Source organism: Triturus cristatus, chromosome 1_2, assembly GCF_964204655.1.
Source record: "Triturus cristatus chromosome 1_2, aTriCri1.1, whole genome shotgun sequence".
Lineage (NCBI taxonomy): Eukaryota > Metazoa > Chordata > Amphibia > Caudata > Salamandridae > Triturus > Triturus cristatus.
Window position 1 is genome coordinate 216,134,256 of NC_140580.1, and position 24,761 is coordinate 216,159,016.

The 24,761-nt window shown below is 42.4% G+C and overlaps 1 protein-coding gene across 2 annotated transcripts in view; it reads left to right on the plus strand.

Annotated features, from left to right (window-relative positions):
- The window catches only part of LOC146867068 (cGMP-dependent protein kinase 2-like), a 1,824,148-nt gene that overhangs the window by 631,407 nt on the left and 1,167,980 nt on the right, over nucleotides 1-24,761 (plus strand). For both annotated transcript variants that reach the window (XM_085603485.1, XM_085603486.1), the window contains exon 6: nucleotides 21,615-21,678. In XM_085603485.1, coding sequence (XP_085459611.1) covers nucleotides 21,615-21,678 — 64 coding nt within the window. The remainder of the gene's footprint in view (nucleotides 1-21,614; nucleotides 21,679-24,761) is intronic.

A 24,761-nucleotide genomic window follows, 5' to 3' on the forward strand; every position in this document is an offset into this window, starting at 1 on the left:
ACCCCTGTCTTTGTCCTCTATTCAAGACTTTCTGGCCCTTTTGAACCTGCAACGTTTCTGCCTCCTGCACTACCTCTCTTTTGACTCCTACATTCTCTCGGTTTGTGCCCTGTGTTATATACTGTCCCTTCATTTGTGCCTTCTTCTTACCTCTTACTACTTCTCTCTTTTTTCATCTTGCCTCTCACTGACTCTCTTCTGGGCCTCCATTTTGCCTCTCTTCCTTTGCTGCCCTTTGTTTCGTGCCACTTTCGCCTCTTACCATCTCTCTCTTTGTGCCTCTTTTTGTGCCCTAACTGTCTCTCCTTTTGTGCCTCTCAAGCCCACTATCGGGGGGGGTTCCTGGGTTGGATTACAAAGGCACCATCACCTTTGAAGCTCCCACTCAGGAAGACTGTCCTGGAGGAGGTGTGAAACACCCACGCCCAGAGCAGGTATTGTTTCTGTCCTCTGAGAGCACTGGCTCTCACCCCATTAGGTTAGAAACATGTCTGACGGTGGCAGGCTGGGGAAAACCTGCCAGGACCCCACTAGCGTTTTGCTAGATTTTGGGAACCCTCTAAAAGGGTCTCCTTGGTGAATCTGTTAATTAATCCAACACTGGCATCAGTGAGGATTAATTGAGAATAGATGTTTGGTAACAAACATCTCAGAAATCAGTACAGCCATCATGGAGCTAGTAAATTCGTGTTGATGAGTATCTAGACCATGTACTCTTTATGGCTTCCCTGTTCACTTACAACATCACAAAATAGTCTGGACATTGTAGGGGCCTATCTGCTCATGCAGATAGGCCCACACATAGGATAGAATGCACCCTGCCTTAGGACTATCTATCCCTTATGCAGTGCATGGGATGAATGGTACACAGGGCTGTGTGCTATGCCAACTCTTCGGGTTTTCCTAAACCAAGACAGGCAGCCTGCAGTGGTAGAGAGCATAGCCTTGGTGAGGGGGCCCTGGGGTGGCACAATCAGTACTGCAGCCCTAGAGGACCCTCTTCAGCACCTATGCCCTAGGTACCAGGTGTACCATTTACTAGTGACTTATAGGGGTGGTTGAAGTTGTGCCAATCGTTTTACAGTTTTGGGGAAAGAGATCTGGCACTGTGAACCTGGTTAGCAGGGACCCAATGTACTAGTTCGAAATCACATCAGGTAAAAAGTGGGGGCTAACCATGTGAAAAAGGCTATTTCCTACAGTGCCCACCCCACTCTTCCTCCAGCCAGACAAAGTCCTGGAGTAGCTTATCTTCGTTAGGCTGGCCAACTTCCTCAATGATAGAAACCTCCTGGACCCTTCCCAATCAGGATGCTGACCCAACCACAGCACTGAGATGGTGCTCATTGCTGCCGACGACAACTACCTCGACATGGACTGAGTGGACACAGTGGCACTCATTCTACTAAACCACTCTGAACCTTTCAACAAAGTTTTCCATCCCATTCTTATCCAATGCCTCCACAAGGCTGGGTTTGTTGGCCTGGCACTACGATGGATCAGTTCCTTCCTCTCAGGACACACCCAAAGGGTTAGCCTAGCCCCCTATTTGTCAGACGCCTCCAACCACAACTGTGGCATTCCTCAAGGCTTTTCCCTGAGCCCCACACTGTTCAACATCCACATGACCTCCCTTGCCAGCATCATTTGCTTCCATGGATGCAGCATCATTTCTAACACAAATGGCACTTAGCTGATCCTTTCTCTATCAAAGGATACTCCCACTGCCCAAGCAAACTTAATTGGCTGCATATGCTTGGTATCAGACAGGAAGAAAAGGAAATGCATCAATCTCAATAGTGACAAAATAGAAGTGGTCCTTCTCTGTGGTCCCCTGGCTGGTGGCCCACTGAGCAAGGCCTGACTCAACACCTGTCCAATGTGCCAAGGACCTGGGCATCGTGATTGAGAGCGGAATGACAAATCAAGTCATCACAGTCACTTCCACCTGCTACCACATCCTTAAAACACTCAGGTAAGTCTTTAAATGGTTCTTACTGGACGCCCGCAGATCGGACAAGCAAGCCCTTGTCACCAGCAGGCTCAACTATTGCAACTCCCTTCACATTGGCATCAATCCTCAACTCACAAAAAGACTCCATGTTATACAGAATGCAATCACAAGACTCACACTCTAACTATCTCACTCACTGAAATATCCAAACACATCAAAGACCTCTACTAGCACCCTATCCATAAGCGTTCCCTTTTCAAACTCTTCACCCACGCATACAATTTACTACACAACCAGGCACAGCATACAATCCTGTTTTGTTTCACTCCCTAGCCAGACATCTCCATTTGGATAATCTATTCCTCGTCTAGAACAGCATCTGTTGGGCCAGTCCTGGAGATCGATTTTTCTCCTGCATTGCCTTTAAAGCTTTGAACCAACTCCCTACCACATCAGAGCCACCAACTCAATTCAAGAAGAAACTGAGAAATTGGTGTAAGGGTACCTTCCTGAATAATATACTCTCCCTTTCAATAGAAAAAACATAACAGGATAACCAAAAACACACTGTGTATCCCTGTGACCAGAGAAGTCTGATGTATCTCTGGGTTTATTGCTTTTATAAACAATCTGTCAAGGCAAACAAATACAGATGAAAACTGTAGCTATTTCTATTGTTTCCTATTTTTTACATTATATTTGATTTAAAGTATTGGTTTCTTTGGAAAACCATTGGCAATCTTCACAAATGAACCCTTGCTGAATTTAGAATTGTGTTTGGTTTTCAAAATGGATAGGTTTCTTGTTTCACCTTTGGGTGTCACATCTGTATTGCCACAAACTGCAAGTAGGTCGAAACCAAAAAAACAGAAAAAAATGGACTATCACTTAGAAAACTGTGGTAAAAATCGATTTTACAAATCTTTCTTTTCCTGATGGTGATGTTCACATAGGAAGCCTTTTGTTGATGCCACTATTAGTAAAAAATAATCTTTTTTCGCACATCACATTTTCCAATTTGTTTTAGAACAAACACAATGCTGATATATGTTTGTTATTTTTGGGTTCCTTCCATAGGAAACATCATTCCTGGGTACCTCTAGAATCGCAAATGTGTGGGAAAAAAGAGGCAGATTTGGCCTGAATAGCTTTTGTTGAAAAAGAGTTATCAAGGCTTAAGCGTGTAGTGCCACCAAACATCAACAAGCATTGGCATAGCCAATAGGTCTCGCCTTTGGGACCTTATAGGTGGTTAGTCATGCAGCACAGTATCCTGGGTGCTGTCCCGCCATGGATTGAAGCATTTTCAGGCTTATCTGCACCACTTTTGCATCTTGTTCAAAAGGGAAGGAGAGTGAAGCCCGCCAGGGAGAGAATGAGAGCGAGGGGAGACAGAGCGACACTGCCAGTCAGGTTAATCATTCCCACTTTAATTAGCTGTTCCGCTCAAACACCGGCAAATGTTAGACGGCCCCCTCACTGAACACACACCAGCATCTTAAAGTGAGGATGCGCTACAAGCCGTCTTCTCTCTGCCTCTTGTCCACTTCTCGTCCACAGGTCTCCACCCTTGTGAGCAAAGAGATCCCTCAAACTCCCACAGATCCCAAAACATAAGCAGTGTGATCATATCACGCCCGTCGCACTGAGCAGGTCTGGCGGCCGAGCGTCGCTCTGACCCAGCCCTAAACCGTGGCCCACATCTTGCTTTATAGTCCGGCGTCAGCTCTCTGTGAAACTTTTTTAGGGTTTCAGCAGCTCGTCCGATGTCGTCACAGCTCTCATTCTGCAATGAACTCCTGCAAACTCTGCTCTGAGAAATGAAAGTTCACGTTCAATCCATCTGACACAAACCAAGTGTGACTATGCCTACATTCATCGTGCTGACAGAGATTAGGAATGTATCCACTGAGAAATCATGAAAGCTGAAAAAGTGCAGACTTGTTATTCCCAAACATGTGCACGCTGCAGAGGTGAGAGCAGATGGAAGGGGTAGGGGGAGCGGGGGGGCAGCTAATAATGAGCGACGGATGAAAAGTCCCACCATGTTTGCTACCTAGCGCTTCATGAAATGCTCCGTTCGTCTCCGCACTTCTTCTCTTCACAGATACTTGAACCAGGTACACGGCAGTCACTGCAGCCCTATGATGCAGCTTTTTATCCTCCACATAGCAGCCCAAGGGTGATGGCCGGCCGGCAACAGTTCGGTTCAATCTTTGGTACAATGGTGTTTATTTGCCGACTGCGTTACTGAAAGTAAACTCAGTAAGGGGAGGCGGGTAGGTATTTCCTTCACACAGATGAGAGGTTAGAAATCATGTGAGGCGCTCGGGGAATTTGCCGTGGTGGCAGGTCTGAAGAAGAAATCACTCAAGAACTGCTGCCCAGTTTGGAGACACAGAAGGTGCTCGACTGGTTTCATGCCATTAGTAAAAAAAACAAGCGCCGCCGCTAAAGTGAAAGCGACCGCGCTGTGTTTAATCAGTAACCAGATTCACGACGAGAGAGGAATGCAGTTGTCAGCCTGCGCACCCCTGCTCGCTCCCGAGGGCAACACGCCATGGGAGTGAACCTTTGGAGGAGAGGCGGGACATGCACCCGCCTTTGGCCATTTGCGTGCTTTCATTATTGAAAGACACACGCAAAGGCCAAACTATTGTGTGGGAGAAGTCCGACTCACACGGAGAAGTTTGGAGTGCTCACAAGAAGCCTGCCATAGAGCAGGGCATTTGCGCTGCGCTAGGCTCGACCTAAAAAGGAAATGCGCACTGTACCTCTCATTAGTTTGGAGAGAAAGGTCTGTGTAAGGCACTCCCGGTAACTCGAATTGTCAATGTTGACTCATGACGAGGCTGCATTTGCGGCCGCCATTTTACAGGACTCATGAAGACGAAATGCCAGACAGGTAGCATTGCTCCAGCGCTGAACACCACAAATCCCCTCGCTACTGACCGGACCACATTTCACTCACTCATTCACTGGTGGGGCCCATAACACCAATCATTCATTCTACTTTCAGCATTAATGGTCCTCGAGAGAGGGAGTTTCTTTCTTTACTTCATGCGCTGGAAATGGGAGGAAGAGTGCACCAATCACCTGATGAGTATCGGCAAGTTTACCTATACCTCCCTACCTCACCAGGATCTCAAATACATTAAAACCTAGCAGTTCCTCCCATGCTATTGGCCATGGATCAGCCAGTTGCTGGGAATAGCAACCCTTAATTCTTAATGAACAATATACATTAAAATACTTCAAATAATAACCCGACACAGTTTTTTAAATGCAACAATATGTTTATCTAATTAAAGCATAAGGAAATCATATAGCATTCAATATTTTTGGTTCGCATATTTACCTAATCTGGCTAAATGTCGTCCTCTATGACAATTTCAGATCTTTTCGTCTCTATGCCCATAAATCAAGGAATTAGTTCGTAAATTGATTGGGCATCTGATCAGTCCATCAGAGTCTCTGGCAGCAGCTGTCCAGCAGTGTCACCTTCCTCTCCGTCAGCATAACGTCGGGCAATCTAGTAAAGTGATGGTGTGCAAGGAATAGAATGCTCTCTTGAGAGTAATGACCTACCCTCTCTAGTCTACTTTTATAAATAAATTTTTATCGGCAAATGTTTCAATACATGTTACAGAACAATTTTAATTGGTTAACCAGGATCATTCTTCCTGCTTCTCATACATTAAATGTTGCATTAGATGCAGCTTCTCAATTTTAGAGTACATTTGTAACAGTTTCTAGTCCATTCAGGGCATGTTTTATTCCCATGCGGGGTCGTGTCCTTTGTGTCATCAAGTATAACAGTTCATAGTTTAAGTAAATCCTTTGTTTGGTGCTTGGCGCTCCTCCCAGGATGACCTTCACGGATAGAGTCTGCCTGGGGTCAGGTCGAGGTTATTGTTGCTCATCTTTTAGCGCAGGGGCACTTCACTCAGTGACTTCTGTGTTATGTCGGGTCGTCAGAATAGGGATGGCAGCCATTTTGTGGCCACTCCAGAAAGGTCAACTTAAGCAAAGAAACATAAAACGTAATTAATACATGGAAATGACTATTCAAATGTTATTCCCTCACTAACCCCTCTATGTGTGTGTATTTATCTAGCAAAAGCAACACGCATTGCAGGTTTATACTCACAATTTAAAGCACGATTCACAAATCACATCACAAAAGCAACGTTAACATGCAAATTCTAAATATCTGATATTAGTATGCGTCCGAAATTAGTTTACATATCAATCAAGCCATGCAAATGCGATTCCCACGTTTATTTTCTAATTAGTAATGTTGATTAATTAAACCCACAGCAAACAATTAATAATATTAATGTTAATCAATTATGCATGTTAATTAAAAATGATGAAATGGAGGAGGTATACGTTTCTTAGGGAAACCTCGCTCCAGCAATCCCCCCTTTGGTGATTTTATCACCACAAAATACCCAAATTTAATATCCTTTTACGAAGATTTGAAATGACTTCTTACTCATAGCTCAAAATTCAGTTTCTTCATAATCATCTCTCTTTACCTTCTTGTACATATTATCTTTCCACTCATCTAAAGCTATTTCTTCAAAATCATTTTCTGGATCTTTTCCTTTTCTCTTAACCCCTTCGCTGCGGCGGAAATTCCGCCGCAGCGCTGGGGGGTGCGGGGGGCAGCGCGGTGGCGCGGTGCTCATGACGGAGCCACTCCGTCATGAGCCACGGTTGGGCTGTGCTCATGACGGAGTGGTTCCGTCATGACTCCGCCCACGGCGCTAATCGCCCGCACAGGCGGGGAATTAGCGCCGCGTGGGCGGCGCAGCCGCCAACGGCCGCAGCATGACGGAACCACTCCGTCATGAGCACACGGCAACCGTGGCTCATGACGGCGTGGTTCTGTCATGAGCACGTAACGAGTTAAGTTTATCTCTTTTTATTTTGTTATTTGTTTTCTTTTTCCTGCAACCCATACACCCTAATCTTATCACTAATACTGCAACTATCACACATGTTAATGGAAACAAAATTTTACCTATAACAGTACTACCTATTTTAACTAAGAAATTTTTAATAGCAGCTATTTTCTTTTCCATTCTTGTCCATACATCTTCAACCTCCAGTGGTACAAGTTAATCGTGCAATTCAGTAATATTTTTAATGTAAACTTTTAGATCTTTACTTTCATCTGGAATGTAAGTGCAACAATGTTGAACTTTCAGCATTCCACAGACTCCACCCTCTTTTGCCAAAAGAATGTCAAGGGCAAGTCGATTTTGCATTACCATAGCACTAATGGCAACCATTTCAGTATTAACCAATAAGAATCCATGAGCATTGCTTGTTGACAAGCGATCCTCTACTGTAGATAATCTTCTAATTTTATTTGCATTCAGAGTTATTCCCACTGCCGGTATCAATGCACAAAAGATGTCACCCACAATTTCTGCCCAAGATTCTCTTTTTCTTCACGCTAAATGACTATTTAAACTATTTACACCCTCTTCTCTGTCCATGTGAAAGATTTTTGGAAATACCAGGCCTACATAACATGTGCCATACCAATGGTCTGGCAAACGATAATATGCCCTGTTCCCACAGATAAAATATATTCCAGGAAATACTGGATCTCTTCCACCTTTGAATCCCCATCCACCCATGATTCGGTATGTATCATGGCACTCACTATTACCTACAAAAAGATTATCATATGCAGTTTGATTCCTTCTTATACAAAGTTTTCCTTTCTGAGGCCTATCTAAAGCTATTGTTGGTGTTGACTCTCCTTTTGTCAGGTGTTTCGCCATTTCTATGTCACAAGCTGTTTTCTCAACTTTTCCTTCTGTTGCCTTTTTGTGCATTTTATGCCTTCTTTCCTCAACCATATTCAAAAATGTCTTTTCTTCTTTCTGCAAACTGCATGTCAAATTATATTTAAACACAGCTTCTAATGTTAGTTCACTAGTCTCTAGGAAAAATTCACCTAAAACCTTTGCAGGTCTTACCTTATTCAACTTATTATTAGCAGGCACTAATGCAAAAATGTTATCAACATCTGAAAAATAATACTCTAATTTCCCAATCTAATAAAACAAACTAGCTATTACACTACATGTTATTCCATAAGTAGCTGGAAGGTGATGATAAGTCACTCCCTCTGCCAGAGAAGCAGGTAACTGCATGCAGACGTAGCAGTCCCTTATGTCCATAGTCTTTACATATTCATACAATAATTTTGAAAATACATTATTAGAGAAATCATTAATAGACCTATCTTTATGCAAATGAATGTTTGTTGCTACAGTCGGTACTACCTTTGAAATTTTACCTATGTTAGTTTTGTTTTGACTATTTCCTTCTATTGTATCTATTGTGACTTTAAATGATATTACAAGAGCTAGGATGCTCCATAAAAGCATTAATAATCCTGTACAACAGCAACATGTTTTACACCATCTCTTCATAAATGTACACCTACCTTTACTACCATCTGTGTTAGCCATTTTTCTAAAATAGACCGTGTCTTTTGACTTAGCCTCTTCTACCTTGTGACCAGTTTCTACCCCAAAGCTTCTAAACTTCTACTTGGTTCTATTGGTTTTCTACTTCTTTTCTTTTATTATCGCTTTCCACATCAACAGCTTCTTTGATTAATCAGTTTGGCATCTCATCGTCCTTTGCCTCTTTCACCCAATCAGGATACAGAATTTCCTGAATCTCCGCTTCTTCTTCTCCAATGTCGGACAAGAGAACTCTCAGGATTTCTGATTCTTCTTCTTCTTTAACCACTTTCAGTAAAGCCTCCTCTGGATTGCCTTGACTATCTGCCTCTTGGGATTCTTCAGGCAGGGCCACATACGTCCATTCTGGCGACTTATACTTCTGGTTAGGTTTTCTTGTTCTTCCAGATTCTTTTGTTACAACTGTTTCTTTCTCCTTTGATTTTTCCTGACTTGTGACTTCATTCACCTGTTCAGCTCTGGGTGATTTCACTCGAGACAGTCGATATCTTAGTCTTTTTATTTTGTTCGGCCAAACTTCTGGTTTTACAGTTTTTCTCACTTTTCTTTCTTTAACATTCTTTTCATTCTTTTCTTCTCTCCAAGCTCTCTTTCTCAGAACTCGACCTTCAGGTATTTCGTTCCCACTGTCTTCTGATTCTGTTCCAACTTGCTTTTCCCTTTCACCAGTTTCTTTATCCACCACTTGTTCTGGTTTCCCTACTTCTTTCCCTCCTCGAATCTCCGGCACACAATCTTCCTGCTGACTACTTGTCCCTTCACCTAGCTGGATGTTGCAGTTCCCTACACCTCCTCGGGGGTCTTCCGCAATCTGTCCCTCTCTCTCTGTAACTGTCCCTTCTTCATTCAAATCTATTAGTTCAGGTGGAATTTCTCTCAAGATTTCATCTGGGATCTGTTCGCTTTGACCTTCTTTTACTGCTTCTTCTTTGTCTTTTCCTTCTTTCCTTTTAGGTTCTTTATTAGGACCTTTCTTTCTCTGCTCGTCTTCAGAATCTGAGCTTTCGGGGATCTGCAATCTTCTTCTCAGAGAGACACTTCTGGGGACCAGAATCTGCTTTGGTTCGTTTTCCCCCCTTTCAGGATTTTCACGTGTCTTTGGTTCTTCGTGATCTGATTCAGTACTTGACTCTGATTCGTCATAGTACTCTTTCTCCTTGCAATCCAGCGGATTTGGTATTCTCAAGGTATGGCTGGCATGGATCCATTTTTTCAGTCCAGCACACTTCACAGCTGTTGTCGTGGTCAGAATGACTTGTCTTGGCTTTCCCCACCTGGGAACCAAACAGTTTCTTCTTCTGCGGACCTTTATCCTCACCTAATCTCCTTGGCTTAAATCATGGGCTTGCTTCTTTTCAAGGGTGGTGGCATCCGCTCCAACCTGATGAAACACAGAATGAACTGTGTCAGCCAGGCCTTTACAGTACTCCAACACCATGTCATCAGAAATTATCATCAGTTTGTTGACTGGTATGTATGCATGCCTCATTGCACGTCCCATGATTATTTCATGAGGACTTAGCCCTGTAGTTCTATCTGGGGTTGCACGTATGGTCATCAAAACTAGAGGCAAGACATCAGGCCATTTCATTCCTGTGGCTAAACACATTTTCCCAATTCTGTTCTTGATTGTACCATTCATTTGCTCAACCACACCAGAAGCCTCTGGTCGGTAGGCACAGTGCAGTTTCTGTTGTACATTCAATGCTTCACTGACCAATTTTACAATCTCATTATAGAAATGCCCTCCTCTGTCTGATTCAAGAGTCACTGGGAACCCAAACCTGGGGATGAATTCCCTCAAAAGCAGCTTTGCTACTGTCAATCCATCATTTCTCCTTGTCGGGTATGCTTCTACCCACCTGGAGAATAGGCAGACTATGACCAGAACGTACCTCAATCTGTTACATGTTGGCATCTCAATGAAATCTATTTGCATTCTGGTAAAAGGCCCTCCTTCTCGGCCTATAGTTCCCAGACTCACCACTGTCTTTCTCCCAGGATTGTACTGCTGACAAATTAAGCATCTCTGACATAGACTTTCTGATATGATTCTGAATTTTGGGTTGTACCAGGTCTGCTTAAATGACCTGATCATAGCATCTCTCCCTATGTGTCCCTGGCCATGATACATCCGTGCCATGGCAGACAACATGCTATCAGGCATGACTGGTCTTCCATCTCGATAGACCCACACATGATCCTTTTCCCTTGGTGCACATCCTGCTTTTACCCACTGCCTTGTTTCCTCATCTCCTGCTTCCTCCTGCAATTGTCTTACTTCTTCCCATGTCCCTACATTGTTAGTAAACATTAAGGAATAGGAAGTCATGTCTTTCTCCTTTGCCCGATTGACTGAATAATGATTTCTAGCAAAATACTGTGCCATGTCATTGGCATAACGATTGCCGACAGTAACATAATCCTTCCCTTGGTTATGAGCAGCACATTTCACCACAGCCAATTGTTTAGGCAGCTGTATCGCCTCAATCAACTTTCCAACCACTTCAGCATTCTTTATAGGAGTTCCACTTGAGGTCAAGAAACCTCTTTGCAGCCATAACTGGCCAAAATCGTGAACAACTCCGAAGCCTTACTGGCAGTCAGTTATCACAGTCACTCTCACACCTTTCCCAATTTTGCATGCTCGAGTCAGAGCCACTAACTCTGCTACTTGGGCAGATTTTACTCCTTTCAGATAGGATGCTTCCATCACTGTGGAAACCGTACATACTGCATATGCTGCACTCAACACTCCTTCTTCTGTTCTCAAACATGACCCATCAACAAACATTACATACTCATTATCGGCCAAAGGTACATCTTTTATGTCTGGTCGTGGTTTCGTACAATACTCAAGCACATCCAAACAATCATGATCTGCTTCATCTCTCACTTCCACATTCTCACCATCAGGTAACAATGTTGCTGGATTCACATTCACACATCTTGCAAGGTTCACATTAGTTGCACCTAATATGACTTTCTCATACTTAGTTAGCCGACTGTGTCATATACTGAGTACGACTCCTTGTTAAAAGAATCGCCACATCATGAGGTACAAACACTTTCAAAGGATATCCCATCACGATTCCTTCACTCTGCTCCAAACTTCGACATGTTGCAGCCACTGCTTTCAGACATCCAGGTATGCCTACAGCTACCGGGTCAAGCATTGATGAGTAATATGCAATTGGTCTTCTCAATCTTCCATGCTTCTGGATTAACACAGAACGTGTGCATCCATTTCTTTCACTGCAATATAACTCAAATTCTTTTTCATAATCAGGCATACCCAATGCTGGGGCTTCACACAAACCATCTTTCAATCATTTGAATGCTGCCAATTCTTCCTTGTTCAATTCAAGGGGATCTTTTACATCACTCCTTGTTAGCCGTACCAGAGGTTTTGCAATCAGCGAAAAGTTGCTGATCCACTGGCGGCAGTACCCTACCATTCCCAGAAACATTCTCACTTCTCTTTGAGTCATGGGGGCTCTCATTCCTTTTATAATTCTGATTCTATCTATGGTTATTTTCCTCAATCCTTTTTCAATGTTATGTCCCAGATACTGTACTTCCTTCTTACAGTACTGCAGTTTGGCTGGGGACACTTTTAATCCTCCATCTGCTAAGTGATTTAGTAAGGCTATAGTGTCTACCTCACAAGCTTCACGAGTTTTCGACGCCACAAGGAGGTCGTCGATATATTGCACTAGTACTGAATTCTCTGGCATTTTCAGACTCTCCAATGACCTTTTCAACAACTGATTAAATATTGAGGGGCTTTCTGTATACCCCTGTGGAATTCGGCACCATGCCAGAATAGGGTCTCCAAACCGAAATGCAAAAATTTGCGGACTATCGTGATGCAATGGAATGGAAAACAACGCATGGCACAAATCAATTACTGTATACCATTCTGCATCATGGGGAATCTGATACAAAATCACTGATGGATTTGGCACAATGGGACAGCATGGTACAACGATTTTGTTTACCTTTCTCAGGTCTTGCACTATTCTGAATTTCCCATTTGGCTTTTTCAGGCCCATTATGGGTGAATTACATGGACTGCTCAATATTTCCCTCAGAATTCCTTGCTTGATCATTTTCTCAATTATTGGAGTTACTCCTTCAATTATTTCAGGTGTCAATCTGTACTGAGGAATGTTTGGATAACTAACTCCATCTTTGACAGTAATTTTTACTGGGTCTCTGTTTCTCATTAGCCCTACATCTTCGCCGGTAAAATCCCAAACCTCTGCTTTTACAGACAGTTTCAATTCTCTGGGCAATTCATCTGGATTAAATACTGCATATGTTCCAATAGTTTCACATTCTCTGTTAGCAATGGTCATTTTGTACAATACATTATCATCTGGTGTCTCAAAGGCTATTCCATCTGGAGTACAAAATATTGTGCAGTTCATCTTGCACAGTAGGTCCCTACCTAGCAAGTTCACAGGACTGGTGTCACACACCACAAATCGGTGCATGTCAGAAAATGTCCCTATACTAACCTTTACAGGGTCTGTAAAATGTGTTTTTAACTGTTGGTTGGATACACCAACTACTTGGATTGTTTCATCCGAAAGAGGAAGGTTCTTAACATCTGCTGATCTAACAGTAGATCGAGTAGCGCCAGTATCCACTAGGAAAATAATGTTATCATCATTAATCTTCCCATCTACAAATGGTCCTGTCTGGTCTACTTCTAGAGTTGCGCCAAGTACGCACTCTTCTTCCTCCCTTCGGGACCGTCAATAATCCATTTCCGAATCACTCTCATCATGTTGCAGCCAATACTGCGAAACAGTGCGAGCACGTGATGGTTTATTTACCTGTTCTTCATTGTAGAATCCCGATTCTTTACTATACTTCTGTGAGTTTCTGTTCTGTGGTAAAGGTGGTTTTGGCACCTGGTTCTGGGAAGTAACCACCTGCTGCTGTTGCTGCAGTTGACCACCCACCTCTTTCCGCACCTGTGGATTCAACGATCGATTTTCAATATTAGTATTTGGAGGGTTCTTACACTCGGATTTCCAATGCCCTAACTCACCGCAATTGTGACATGGGAATTTCTTTTTTGCTTCCTCTATATTACCTTTCCCTTTCCCTGTACCAAATCGGGGTCTCACTCCTGGATTATTTGCTTGGTCTACCAATTGAGCCTCCTGTCGTTCGGCTACCTTTATCTGTGCCCACATTGCCTTTTCCTTCAGCTTTCGTTGTTTTGCCTCAATCTCATCACTGAAATATTTTGCATTTCTCAAAACTTCATCTATTTTCTTATTTTGCCAATCAACTGTATGCTGCTTTATCATATCACCAATTTCTGGGCGTAAACCATATACAAACCTGTATACGAAATGGCTCAAGTCTTTATCACTCAGGTTCTCATCTCCACTGAACTGTTTAAAAGCCTGAATTAGTCTCTCGTAATATGCATGTACTGACTCCTTGCTTTCCTGTTGGGTCCTGTCAATCTTTACCCAATCAGTTTCTTTAGGGGGTACCTTATTTTTCAGGAATGCCATAACTTGCTCATATTTCTTCATTACCTCTGGATCGGGAGCTCCTGTCTTAGGGTCCCTAGGATATTCTTGAGTAGGCCAATTTATCATCAGCTTGCATTCTGTCCACAAATCTGCTGGTACTATTATATCAAATAGACTATTTAAATCTATCCATAATACCTTTGCCAATTTTACAAATCTGTCTACCTGCCGGTACCACTCGACGGGCTTTTCGCGTAGTCGAGGGAAATCATTTGTGAAAGACAAATTGTCCTGCCTTGTCCATGGAACATGGACATACCCTCCCCCTGGAATCTCTCTCATGGGGTATTCTGCCGTCACCTTTTCTTTCTCTCTAACAGGAAATGCTGAAAATGTATTTTCTGTGATATTATCACGTCTTCTGCACCACTTGCTTCTCCATCTGTCAACATCTCCCCATTTTCTCAACAAACCAATTATGTCCTTAATTTGACCTATCCTACCTGCGGTATTCATGTTCTCTATATCCTTCTCAGTGAAATCAACTCGATAGGATTTTTGCAGTGCTTTTACTTTGTCAAAATCTATTCCCATCTCATTTGCCATTTCCTCTAATCTTTCATGCAGGTTTTTCGCTCTCCAGGTTGCACTCTTGCAAAGAAACAACAATTCCTCCTCCTGGTAATTTTTCAATTTTTCAGTAGGGATAGTTCCTAATATTAATTCTTCCAATACCATTCGTAAATTTGCCACATCTATTGACTGGGATTCTTGATCCTTTTTCTGTAACTCTCTGATCCATTTATTTAACTCATCTACAGAAGGTCCCACTGAATTATTTACATTATTTTGTTCTGGGGCCTTTTGTGGTTCTAATACTGTTTCCATGGTCATTCTGCTCTTTTCAGCGTAAATCTGATTACAAATGGATTATTTGAAACATTCGGTTCAAACATATTCATTGTCGGTCCCCACGGATTGTCAATTTGACTCCGTTCAGTATTCTCAATTGTATTTTGGCCTCTGTATGGCACTGTCAAACAATGTTCAGTATCTTTTTGTTTCTCAAATATGGGCATTACCGGACCTATCGTTACTGGAACTGTTACAGCTTCTAGATTTTTGGTCAATTCTCTTATTTCACAGTCAACTCTAGGGTAGTTTTGGCCAGTTCCACTGAATTTGCATCATTTACCCTACTTCCTGTCTGTTTTTCTGTCTCTCTTGCAGAGTTACTTTTCCCTAGTTCTGGTGACATGGTCTCTGTTTTAATTATTCGTAAGCTTTCTCTCATTGGGGCACTTGGTGTCAATGCCTCTGGTTCTGGTCGATACGGTGGTGGGTTTTGTAAAACACTTCATCAAGAACATCATCTTCTGATTCATTCACTGCATACCCACTCGAATCCGTATTCCGCCTTTTCTCAGTACATTTTCTCCCTTCATTTTCTCCTATCATTCTCACGGGATACAGACCATCAGTCATACTTGCATTCCGCCACCTTTTCATCCTGTCGTCATATGTCTCATGTCCTTCTGATCTACCGAACATATATCTTTAACCCCTACCACTTCTCTGTTTCTCTCGTTCATGCATCTCGTCTTCCCATTCCGTCAATGCCTCAACCTGCGTCTGTCTAGGTCTCGGTTCTAAGTTCATCATCTTATCTCGGAGGTTTCTCAAAACAGCTAAATTAAAGGAACCATGTTCTGGAAACGCCAGGACTCCATCGTCCTTGGTGTATTTGACCCAATTATCTAACCAAATACAAGTATGATACCCATATTTCGCAATCATTGCAGATGCAGGGGTTTTCGGTGGAGGAAGTAACTGTCCTTCCCTAGTCTTGAACCATCTTTTAATTTTCCCAAACCACGATTTCTTCTTTTCTGGTGGTTGGTAAAACATTTTCTCGTTTTCCGTATACCGTTTAGTCCTCTTACAATGGTACCGCTATTCTGTCCACTCACAGCGCGACTCACACTAACGCACCAATCAGGGAGCGTTTACGTCACACTATATTCGTCCACTCCTAGCGCGGCTTTACACTAACGCACCAATCCGGAGCGTTTTACGCCGCTAACCCACAATCCAATCCCAGCGCTGTCGTTTCAACGTCCGCAGCCGCTGCGGCAACTCGCTCTGCTCTGCTCTCGTCTACCCCTCCATTACAAGACCACTCCGTGAACTCTTACTGTAACTTTTACGATTCGATTAGTAACAACACTAAAACATCTCCATTGTCTGCTTCGCTAACCAAAGAACAGCAAAGGACCTTTCTCACAAGAATTCCGTCTGTCCCGAGAGCAGCGCTTACCTCTGCCCTACTACGGAATCGTTACTTCCGTTAATAAAGTAGCACATCCCTCTACTTCACCCTTCTAGCAAGCATTAGCTAATTGTTTCTCTGGTATTTTAGAAATAACCTAGAGTTTCGCAATCAACCCAAATGCCTTTTCATTCACACTCGTTCATATAAGAAAATGTAGTACATACACACAGAATCCTATCTTTCCCGAGAACAGCGAACAGTCTTTCCTACTACAGAATTATGACACTCGTTAACAAAGCAGCGCTTCCCTCTACTTTGTCCTTCTACCAAGCTCAGAGAACACCTGCTACCTTTTCAGTGATAAGCGTTATCGGTATGCCAATTGGTTTCCTGGTACTTAAAGACCAAAATTTCACAGGTAACCTTCGCTATCATACACACTTCTCTCACACTGAAAATGTCTCTATTGGCAACACACGACGATGTCACTGAATCGATCCCAGACAATGCGCCGTGCAACTTCAATTTTCACACGTTTCCCCTGTGTGCCTACAGGGCTATAACAATCCTGTCTTTCCCGAGAGCAGCATCTGCCTCTGCTCTACTACGGAACCATTAAACTTCTGACTTCCTACATCCCAGAAGCCGTGCAAACAACATATAACTCGACGCGACTCAACATAGAGTGTTAGTACATAAACCAATACCAATCAATAATCAATAAGCTATTTACAAGCAATCGTCGCTAAACCCAAAACAATGGCTAACCATCATTCTGCTACCAAGAAAACTGCTCCAGCGCTGAACACCACAAATCCCCTCGCTACTGACCGGACCACATTTCACTCACTCATTCACTGGTGGGGCCCATAACACCAATCATTCATTCTACTTTCAGCATTAATGGTCCTCGAGAGAGGGAATTTCTTTCTTTACTTCATGCGCTGGAAATGGGAGGAAGAGTGCACCAATCACCTGATGAGTATCGGCAAGTTTACCTATACCTCCCTACCTCACCAGGATCTCAAATACATTAAAACCTAGCAGTTCCTCCCATGCTATTGGCCATGGATCAGCCAGTTGCTGGGAATAGCAACCCTTAATTCTTAATAAACAATATACATTGAAATACTTTAAATAATAACCCGGCACAGTTTTTTAATTGCAACAATATGTTTATCTAATTAAAGCATAAGGAAATCATATAGCATTCAATATTTTTGGTTCGCATATTTACCTAATCTGGCTAAATGTCATCCTCTATGTCAATTTCAGATCTTTTCGTCTCTATGCCCATAAATCAAGGAATTAGTTCGTAAATTGATTGGGCATCTGATCAGTCCATCAGAGTCTCTGGCAGCAGCTGTCCAGCAGTGTCACCATCCTCTACGTCAGCATAACGTCGGGCAATCTAGTAAAGTGATGGTGTGCAAGGAATAGAATGCTCTCTTGAGAGTAATGACCTACCCTCTCTAGTCTACTTTTATAATAAATTTTTATCGGCAAATGTTTCAATACATGTTACAGAACAATTTTAATTGGTTAACCAGGATCATTCTTACTGCTTCTCATACATTAAATGTTGCATTAGATGCAGCTTCTCAATTTTAGAGTACATTTGTAACAGTTTCTAGTCCATTCAGGGCATGTTTTATTCCCATGCGGGGTCGTGTCCTTTGTGTCATCAAGTATAACAGTCCATAGTTTAACCCCTTCAGCGCGGATTCCCCCGCGGTGCTGAAGGGTTCGAGCGCGGGCGGGGCCATGATGGAACGGTTCCGTCATGAGCACAGCTCAACCGATGCTCATGACGGAACCGTTCTGTCATGAGCATGGAAGGGGTTAAGTAAATCCTTTGTTTGGTGCTTGGCGCTCCTCCCAGGATGACCTTCACGGATACAGTCTGCCTGGGGTCAGGACGAGGTTATTGTTGCTCATCTTTTAGCGCAGGCGCACTTCACTCAGTGACTTCTGTGTTATGTCGGGTCGTCAGAATAGGGATGGCAGCCATTTTGTGGCCACTCCAGAAAGGTCAACTTAAGCAAAGAAACATAAAACGTAATTAATACATGGAAATGACTATTAAAATGTTATTCCCTCACTAACCCCTCTATGTGTGTGTATTTATCTAGCAAAAGCAACACGCATTGCAGGTTTATACTCACAATTTAAAGCACGATTCACAAATCACATCACAAAAGCAACGTTAACATGCAAATTCTAAATATCTGATATTAGTATGCGTACGAAATTAGTTTACGTATCAATCAAGCCATGTAAATGCGATTCCCACGTGTATTTTCTAATTAGTAATGTTGATTAATTAAACCCACAGTAAACAATTAATACTATTAATGTTAATCAATTATGCATGTTAATTAAAAATGATGAAATGGAGGAGGTATACGTTTCTTTGGGAAAACCTCGCTCCAGCAGCATTACCTGGTAAAACAGCTCATAGCAAGATAAAAAGCTTCCTACCGCACTCATGGGGTGTTCCGCCACTGTCTGCTGTACAAAGGATGACCAAAAATCACCCGAACCACATCGGAGCTCGAACGCCTGCACCGGTGGCAACGCGGAGCTCAGAAATGTGCGACCATCTTAGTTGTGTGCTAAGCCACGCCCTCCTGGAAAACCAAAGGTTAAAGTGGCATTATAGTTAGGTGAAAAGTTGAAACATAACATTTGAAGCAAAAAAAACAAACACTGAAATTCACAAGTTATTGTTATAGAAGTAACTCTAACTTGCGCACTCGCCATGCACTGCTCATGACCTCCTCATATTACATCGCTCATGACATGTTCTCTGTTATCATAGATAACATCACTGCTGCCATTTGAAATGACATAATTAATTACATCACTTTACATTGTGAGTGCACAAGTTATAGCTACTTCACTTAACTACACCTGTTGAATTTCAGCAGGTTCATATATGTGGAATTAAGTATAGCAAACCTATACTTGCCTAAATAATCCTATCTTGTAGATATTTTGCCTATGATTTTATGGTAAGGGGATATTTCCTACACAATATTCTGTACTTCCACTCTGAAAACATATAGCAAACCCACAGAAACTACCCAGTTCAAGATGTTGACCAGCGAGTCACCGCTGCAGTTCATGAAATACCATTTGAAACCTTTAAAACATTACATAAGAAGGCTAAACGTATTAAATATGGACAGACAACAAGTTCTAATTCCATTACTATATGAAGGTTTTCCAGCAAGAAGTATAAAGGTTCTGGTTATCTAGCAGAAGCAAAACCGGAAAAAACACAAACTCTGTATCTCTTTTTTCACACCATATGGTAAACACGTATTGTTTGGTGTTAATCTCTTTCTAAATAATGCTGTAGTTATCTGCACAAGTGCAGGACCGTGCTGAGAGCCTGAGAACATAAACTGAAAACGTGGAAATGCGTGGGCGGTTTCCGACCCTGGATTGTTTGGAGTCGCCAAAGGAATCACGTGATCAGTTGATGTTGACTTTCCCGACTTTTACTTTCAAGACATTCAAGTTCTGCGCGGATCTCTATCATGGAGTGCTGTGAAACGTGTCCTTTGTCAGCTTCAGTTTGTGGCAGACACGCTGTGATAAAGGAACCTATTAATAAAAGGGGGACTTTAGAAATAAATGTTCTACAGATGAGAAGAATACTACAGGACAAACGCGAATTTTAATATTTTAATTATATTCTCATGTTCAATTTTGATGTCAACTTGTCCTGACGACTTCTGTATTTTTTGTTAAGAATCTAAGGCCCAGGTCTACTTAAGTTGCCCTGCTGTTTAGTGTCAAACATCATTAGCATTATTTTGTGCACACAAGTTTTTCCTGTTAAGTTACGGTGACCAGAATTTAAAGCCAACAAGCATTGGCCGCGTGGCAGTAAAAGTAACGCCGCGCGGCCGTAAAAGCGAAAGTCATCGCGATCGCTCTAAAAGCGAAAGTCATCGCGATGACGCGCTAAAGAGCACAAGTTTTCAAAGTGCTGTTGAAGGCTAGCGGTTCGCGCGTGCACGCTCGCGTGAACGCAAGCGCTAGGCCAGCCAGCAGCACTTTGAAAACTCACATAGAAAATGTCTCTCCGAGCCAGCGCATGTGCTGGGCTCAGCGAGACCTAAAAATAGGGCTCTGCATTGGTCTGAAAAAAGCCTCTACAGCAAAAGGGTTATAAGAATTTTATAGCTCAGAATGTATAGAAACATGCAGATCAAGGGGCTTATTTATGAGAGGCTTATGCCGCTGGAGAATCACTTTCTTTTGACACTTTGGCGGCGCAAGCCTCGCAATCATATCTTTAAGGCGACGAAAAGCCGCTCTGCACAGCTTTGCATGGTCTCATAGATATTGAGTAAGACAAAGCAGCGCAAGTCGCTGCCTTGCCTTACACTGCGTCAAGGAGGCGTTCCATGGGCGTTGCGGTGGTTATTCCTATGCAACACCGATGGATTTGGCACTGACCTAGATTTACTTAAATCACGTAAACTTGGGGCAGCGGCAAAGCCTTATGCCTCCCCAGATCAGTCTTAACAAGGAGAGTTTTTTCCTCTTTCTATGTGTGCTGCATTAATGAAAAGCCAGTTCTCTTTTTTGGTAAGAGCATTAAGATGTTTTTTTTTTTAATACAAGCTCCCATATGGTAGGGTGATTTAGTAGTAGTAGTAGTTGTGGCATTAATAGTATAAACTCTAACACTTTTGTGGTGAATTGAATCACATAGAGACATATGGTGCATTTGTACAAATAGAAGGGCAACTAGCAATGTCAGCCTACACACTCTACAAGAAGGAATTCCCTTTTCTTAAAATTTACTTTTTTCTGCTGGTTGACTATGTATGTCTACCTATGTTCAGCTTGTGATGTACTTCAAAAAGTCAATGGCATAACGAAACTAGAGCCCCCCATTGCTCCGGACCCAATCGGGAGCTTTCAGGCCAGGTGTCCGCTGCCCGTGAACAGTGTTGGAGGGGCCCCCTGGATCTCGGCCCCCCCTGAACTGCGGGGACTCGGGGTGCTATCGTTACACCCCTGCAAGAAGCTCCGCCTTCAATAATTCCTTCCAATATACAGGAAACAAGAGTGACTGTGGCACATCATGCTTTATTTATGTGTTTTAGGAACTCAAGGTTCATTCTTTTATTTCGTAAAATGTCATTTAACACTGAAAGGCTTTTATCCTCTAAAACGCTCAGATAACATATGTGAATCTTTTATTGGAGGGAAGAGCAGGGAACAAAATGGGATCCAGGGGGTTGATTACCAAGGCACAAAGTATGATAGCTATTCGGTTACTTTTATGAAATGAGTAGACAGTTTACTATTTGACTGACGGGATCTTCCTCCTTTCTTCTTTTTCTTAGTGTTTCGCTCCTTAAGGATTTACCTGAAGAAAAGTTGGCAAAGATAGTTGACTGCCTGGAAGTTGTACGTATGTTTTTGACACTGTATTGTTTTTGACACTGTATTAAGACAAACATTTGTAATAGTAATATATCCTGCAGTGAACACACAATGCTTTCAAACACTAGACGTTGCTCAGTAATAGCAATTACTGGAGAACCAATGTGTAGCCAAGTATCACCAGCAGCGTTTTCCTTCCGCGTGCCCTTGACAGGAGGTTGTGTTTTAGGCTGTTGTTTATGTAATGATTAGATAGATTTATGTGGAATCTATAGCATAAAGGGCGGGAGTGGTAAATTAGAAATACAAATTAGATTTGGTGTTAAACAAGAAAATGAAACAATCATTGGCAAATCCAATATGCCTCCTCCTTCTTATGTGAGTGGCGCACTGTTGGCTTTGCCAATGTTTGTCCATGTAGTTTTGTTTAAAAAAAATCAAACACATATCTTATGGTAACTTAAAACTGTACATTGAATTCAGTGTTTTCAGTCTTTATAAATGTTTTTTTTTTTTAAAATAATTTTCTTTAGGAAACTGAACAGCATTACATAAAATATGGAAGTGTTAAAGTGCTTGGAAGGCCTAATTTACTTTCGACAAGATTCAGTCATTTAGTTTTCTACAGTAGTTCAGGAGGCTGGTTCATGGGCCTCCAGTAGAGGCATTGTGCTAAGCATACCTTCTGCTTAAAATGTCATCTGTCTGAGTGCAGCAAATTGACCTTCCCCCAGTGCTGTGAATGCCTTTGTGTGCCAAAGCTTGTGCTTTCATGTAATATGTGGAATGCAGGAGATAAGACAAAAAAAACCTTATGCTCTTGAGACATACCTCAGCAAAAATATCCCTATTGTGGTGCTATTACAGATTAGCTGGGAGAAATAGATAGCAACATAGCTCTGGGGAGGGGCGGGGGTATTTGAGGGGGGGAAGCAGCATATGAGAGAAAAATGTAGCAAACACATGCACTCATATGGAGTACTAAATAAAAAAGAAATTTCATTAATCTGAGCAGTAGAAGCATATAAGTCAGTCAATCAAATGGCTATGCTTTAGGAAGGGACAAACATAATAAGAGACAGGCAAGCCATTGAATAAGAAGCAAACAAAAGAGAGACAATAATGCCAACAAATGGTAGGGAATGGGCAGGCTCTAAGCCCACTGTAAGTTCACAATATTATATATATATATTGGAAGGCTTGGAACTAAAGAAAGCTATATTCTAGTCTGATATGATTTAATATCTTTTGACTGAGAGAATTTTACATGTTTCGATGGATAGGGTGAAGGTGAGACCCAGAGCTTTTCGAATGTCCACTTAAATCTCTGAAGGCTAGCATTGTATTATACTCAAATAAATACTTGTGACTTAATATGTGGTTAAACTTGTTTTTCAATGAACAATAATATCAAAGAAAACAGATACCCCCTACCACAGGGTGTCCTTTTTGTAACAATGGAATTAAAAGCAGCATTTGACAATGACTATGGATCATACCATTTAGTTAAAATGACTGCATGACCGATTTCTGATTAATTTTGAATTTTTTGTAACTAGAATCAACATAGAAGAGCTTTGTAATTTGTAAATTATGGACATGTTTTAAATCTTTTTCTGAAGAGGGCTTGTTCATAGCATGTTTCTTTTAGTAATGGAACTGCGGTTACTCACGTTTTCGGATCTTCTGTGGGATGTTGCTGAGTGTAGCTGGGTGGAAGGGAGGCTTTCTTCGGAGGGTGTAGTTTTCACTTGGGGGTTGTTAGATAAATGATCAGATGGACACGGAGAACCCCATCCATTTTTCCTCCTTTCAGTTGGTTTCAACTGAGATACCATCTTGTTTGTCATTCCAGACTGCTGCCTAATGTGTAGGCAGGAGAGGGCCTATTTATGATGCCTGCTGAGCCGTACAGCAGATGTGCGCAACGGGCATGCCGTGATGCACCAGAGGCAAGTCCATTTGCATCCATATGCGCTCTTGCAGTACTCAGTACCAGTCATGCCGCCCATTTTCTTGGACATTGTAGGTCTCCATAGTTTGTTGGTCCACCAAATATAATAAATATCGACTGATCCTAGTTCAGTCTGTCTCAGTTCCTGGCACTTATGGCGTCTTTTCAGGTTAAACCTTAGGGGAAAAACATTGTTAGTGATATAATGGTGAGCTCCAGTGTTGTTGACCATCCCAACTCTTTCACCTGGCTCTAGGTTAAGACATTCTTATTTGTGCCCTAATTAGTACTCGTTCTACAGTTAAGGATATGATTGACATCTTTGATGCTTTAAATATAGGTACCTTAGATGTGTTTTTTATAATTGAGACTCGGTTCAATGATGAGTAGACACCTAATATGTTGTTTGCCTGCCCTGAGGAAATGTTATAATGAACCTATTTTCTTAAGCATGGTGGGGGTATTGCCATATGGAAAAAAGGGGGGGGTGGTGATGGACAGAGTTTCTGAATGATGCAGAATACTCTTACCAAGTCAAGAGATCATGGTTTTAATCCATCACCGTTTTTTAGCTCACTGCACCATCCCAGCTCAGAACCTGGCTACATGCAAATTAGTCTGTACCTGTCCCAGTGCATGATGGGAACAGGGCAAACCAAACTACCAAGCCAATTCTTATACTGGGAAGGAAACAAGCTTCCGGGGACCGGTTTCTGGCATCACAGCCTTCGTCGGCCCGGCTTGCCTGAATCCTGATGGTGCAATGAGCAAGGGACTCACGTCTGAGCATACCCTCCCACACTAAGTGTGGATAAAATCGATTTGGAAAAAAGGGGGTGGTGATGGACAGAGTTTCTGAATGATGCAGAATACTCTTACCAAGTCAAGAGATCATGGTTTTAATCCATCACCGTTTTTTAGCTCACTGCACCATCCCAGCTCAGAACCTGGCTACATGCAAATTAGTCTGTACCTGTCCCAGTGCATGATGGGAACAGGGCAAACCAAACTACCAAGCCAATTCTTATACTGGGAAGGAAACAAGCTTCCGGGGACCGGTTTCTGGCATCACAGCCTTCGTCGGCCCGGCTTGCCTGAATCCTGATGGTGCAATGAGCAAGGGACTCACGTCTGAGCATACCCTCCCACACTG